A 3,849-nucleotide genomic window follows, 5' to 3' on the forward strand; every position below is an offset into this window, starting at 1 on the left:
TTCTTACCAGTTTGTAAATCCTTTTCTTATCCCATAGATCTAAGTAATTTCCCCTAAAAAAAATAGAAAATGAAAAGAAGTTGTGACATAATTGAGCTAGAAGATGAGCTTTGGGCCAATGTCTTCATAAAAGGCTAACCTTAATACTATCTTTCCATAGTTTGAGCCTATTTCTTCAAAAATATTATAATAACTATTTACATCTAGGTAGTTGCCAAATGATTTCTTATCATGGTTCAAGATCTCGGTGACATCTCGCTATTAACTCATTTTTGGCATGGCAAGACGAGAGCACAGGCGATATATAAAATGTACAATATCTCGGTCGAGATCTCAGTGAATATCTCTGTCTTGACTCGACACAAGATCAAGTCACATGGGGTACATACATAATTTGGACCCTCAACTCAACCCAACTCAACCCAACTCAACATAACTCGATATCTCTCGCCTATCTCTCTCTATTGTGAAGATAAAGTGAGCTTTTGATGGTTTTTCTTGCCAAATCTCTCCTCTACAATGTAGATTAACAACTTCAACACTTGGAAATTGGATATCACTTCATCATCAACCTTTGGAGATTCTTTTCTTCTCAAGAACAATTTTAGGTAAACACTTCTCAAAACCATTTTTTTTTTTCATAGAAACATAGTCATAGTTGTTTGTTTCTATTGTGGAATAGCCTACGGTGAAGGGTCCGAAGTCAAAATACCATTTTGGGTTTGATTTTTAAGCAACTGAGGTTTTCACTATGTTTATAAGGCCTAAAATAGGCTAATTAACGAGTTTCAGGGGGCTAAAAAGCCAATATGGCCACCAAAACCAACCACCGAGATGACCGGAAAAAAAAATACCAGATCTCAGGAAGCGAGATCTGGCTAAATCCTGGTATTTTTTCCCAGCGAAACCTATGTCGCGATCGAGATCTTGAACCTTATTTCTCATTCCATACTCTATTATGTCTAATGGTTACCAAACAGTATATATATATATATATATATATTTTTTTTTAAATAGGCCATAAACAAAACATAAGTGATACCAAAGAGAGCCTTAGTTATGTTTCTAGCATTTACAGTTTCTACTCCATCCTTGAATTTGAATATTTATTATGTCGTTTTGAGTTGAGTTTATAGGATCTAGAGACTAAGAAAGAGATGAGAGATGTGACAATGGAAAGAGTGAAGAGTCTATTCATTCTCTTTGTTTATAATTGTGGCAGCGTTAAGGAATTCCTTCATTACAGAAGTTTTAGCTTAACTGTAGAAGAAACTACTCAATTGCAATTAACCAAACTATGGATAAATGCAAAAGATAAATATGCTTATACATATATACCAGACATCATGCTGCATTAGAGTATTAATTGGAATTTGGAAAACTATTATTCTGGATTTCATAATCAACCTTCAATGCTATCAATGACATTATGCTGCATTGTGTTCTATACATGTTACAAGTTAAGACACAAAAGAAATGATTTATTACCGAGGAACGAGAACCCAAACAGTGCATCTACTATTATGTCAAAGTCATTTGACAAGTCAATAGGTAGGTCTTCCATTGACAAGAAAGGGATTGACAGTGATTCGAGCTACAAAAAAACATAGGAAACATTTATAATTAATGGGTGCAACCTTTTCATTCACAGGACGTTTAAATTTCGCTTACCACAGTACCTGAGTAACCAGACCACTATAAAGAGCCTTGGGAGTACGTTTTGGATAACAAACATATGGTTTATATCCAAAGTGATGCAGATGACGAGCAGCAACCAGGCCATCACCACCATTATTTCCCGGACCGCAAATAGCAAGCACACGACCATATTCATTTGGTCCGTAAACCTGCCAAAATAATGATTTCAAATGCAATGAAACATCATTTGACTTCATTAAAATCTACAAGATCTTACAGAATGTGGTTGTAAAGATGAAGAAGGTAGTTTCAACAATAGGAGACCCAGGGCAAATGGATACTTGATTCTCTTTAAGGGATTGCAGTGGTTGAGTGATTCAGGCATTTTAATGGCCAATTGGAAATGAGTCCACCACATTTGATATCAAGGTCGTTTGCTTTGACTTGATTAGCCCTCCCTTATGATTCATGGGCTGTTGGTTGAAGGGCTATTCAGCAATTGTCATTCTCCAATAGGTAAAGTTAGTTCATAATGCAGAGCAGAGGGCTGGGAATGAAGCTCACATCATCAGAGAGGCCAAAAATCATACATCCTCTTAAGACATCTTGCTCCAGCAGACACCATTTTCTTTTGATTGCATGCTAGCTAAATCAGGAAATGGGAAGGAGTCATTCGTTACAGCTCAACTGATGTGGTTTGCTTAAGTTTGACTAGGCCCTCTTTGGGATTTCCTGATCCTTGGCTCTTCTTTTCTTTAATGTCATTCATGATGAGGGAGGGGAAATGACTTATGTACATGTAGGTGCTTTTCTAATACTTAATTAATTTTTGTCAACGTATTGTGAATTAATCAGCCTAGAAAACACTCAATGCATCAAACATGAGAAGCTAACAGATGATGACCTACGGATTTCGTTCCTCTAATTCCTTTATTTCAGTTATCACAATAGAGGAATTAATAGATTCACATTCCAACGGGCTTGACCTTTTTTTCACTCTTCCCTTTTGCCTAATAAATGGCAGATATGAGCCCGTTCTATGTGGGATTCAATTACCCACAAAGTTCAATTCAAAATCCAGAACCATCAACAGAGGAACAGAAAAAAGCTCAAAGGCGAGAAAAAAAAAACCAAACAGGGTAGTGTCTAGAATTACCTCAGCTATGGATGTTGCAACACCCAAACCAGCCAATTCCTACAAAGACCGTTAAAGGCAGAGAGAAGTTAAAAGCAACAAGACTGAAATTAAGAACCATTAAAAAGGAACAGGGAAAAACCTAACCAACCATTAATTGGTCGACGCTAAACCCAAGAGGACCCATAAGGATCTCATCGACCTCAGCCGCCTCCTTCTGTGTCAGATAAGACACGGAGTCCGGATTATTCAAGCTCTCCAGAGACGAAGCGACCTTACCCGTCATTCCTCTCACTTGTGCAGACCTCCAACAGAAGCCAACACCAAGAGTTGCAGAACTCGATCGCCAACCCCAAAAGCCCTATCAGATACGAATAATCAAATTAACCAGCATCGGGAAGGTGGTTAGTGAATAAAGTTGAATAGTTAGTTGGTACACTAATTATAGGTTTACCGCTGGAGAAGAAGGGCACCAGAAGGAGGAGAAAGATGAAGGAGGAAGGGGAGGGTGAGTGGAGAATCTATTGGTGGCAAGGAAATTGGTGAGCAGACAATGGCATCTCATCGTTTCCCTTTTCAATCTACGTAACATCATTTCCTCATGGCTCAAAATAATTCGGTCCTCTAAAATAATAATAATAATATGGTTAATTTGTTTTCTGGGTGCCAACCTCGAACACGCGAGAAAAATCAGAATCCCGCCTTCACCCTTTAATCCTCTAACGTCTCCCCTCTCAAATTGTGGATCAAAAGCCAAATAGCAAAATGTCAGACCAAACGTAGTCCGTCTCTCGGACAGTGCTCAAGAAGTTAAACCAAGGAATGCTCCAAGGGTTGTAAAATGGGAGCCAGCTCCTCTCCCAAGCGGCGATCCACACGTGTTCAAATAGTGATCGGAACATACGTTCAAATTGTACAACGTCCAATTCCCACACCAACTTAGATTACGCAAAATATGTGAAAAAATAGATTTTGAATCATCCGATTAGGACATACGTTGCGTAAGTTATAAGCATATTGCGTAAGTTATAAGCATTCTAAGATCCTAAACCAGCACTAATAGGTTCGGCTTAGTC

General features: G+C 38.2%; 1 protein-coding gene across 2 annotated transcripts; it reads right to left on the reverse strand.

The window, feature by feature from the left end:
• Positions 1-1,366: 1,366 nt before the first annotated feature.
• Positions 1,367-3,599, reverse strand: LOC122067160 (pyridoxine/pyridoxamine 5'-phosphate oxidase 1, chloroplastic-like). 2 transcript variants are annotated; one of them, XM_042631004.1, is made up of 5 exons: positions 3,445-3,599; positions 2,925-3,134; positions 2,795-2,833; positions 1,680-1,847; positions 1,367-1,594 (listed from the first exon to the last, which is right to left on the reverse strand). In XM_042631004.1, exons 2-5 carry the CDS (start codon positions 3,057-3,059, stop codon positions 1,454-1,456), a joined length of 483 nt encoding a protein of 160 aa, XP_042486938.1. In that variant the 5' UTR covers positions 3,060-3,134; positions 3,445-3,599; the 3' UTR covers positions 1,367-1,453. The 2 variants fall into 2 exon arrangements, with proteins under 2 accessions (XP_042486938.1, XP_042486937.1); XM_042631003.1 differs by lacking the exon at positions 3,445-3,599 and adding an exon at positions 3,228-3,438.
• Positions 3,600-3,849: the final 250 nt, after the last annotated feature.

Source organism: Macadamia integrifolia, unplaced genomic scaffold (assembly GCF_013358625.1).
Source record: "Macadamia integrifolia cultivar HAES 741 unplaced genomic scaffold, SCU_Mint_v3 scaffold2740, whole genome shotgun sequence".
In the NCBI taxonomy this organism is placed as follows: domain Eukaryota; kingdom Viridiplantae; phylum Streptophyta; class Magnoliopsida; order Proteales; family Proteaceae; genus Macadamia; species Macadamia integrifolia.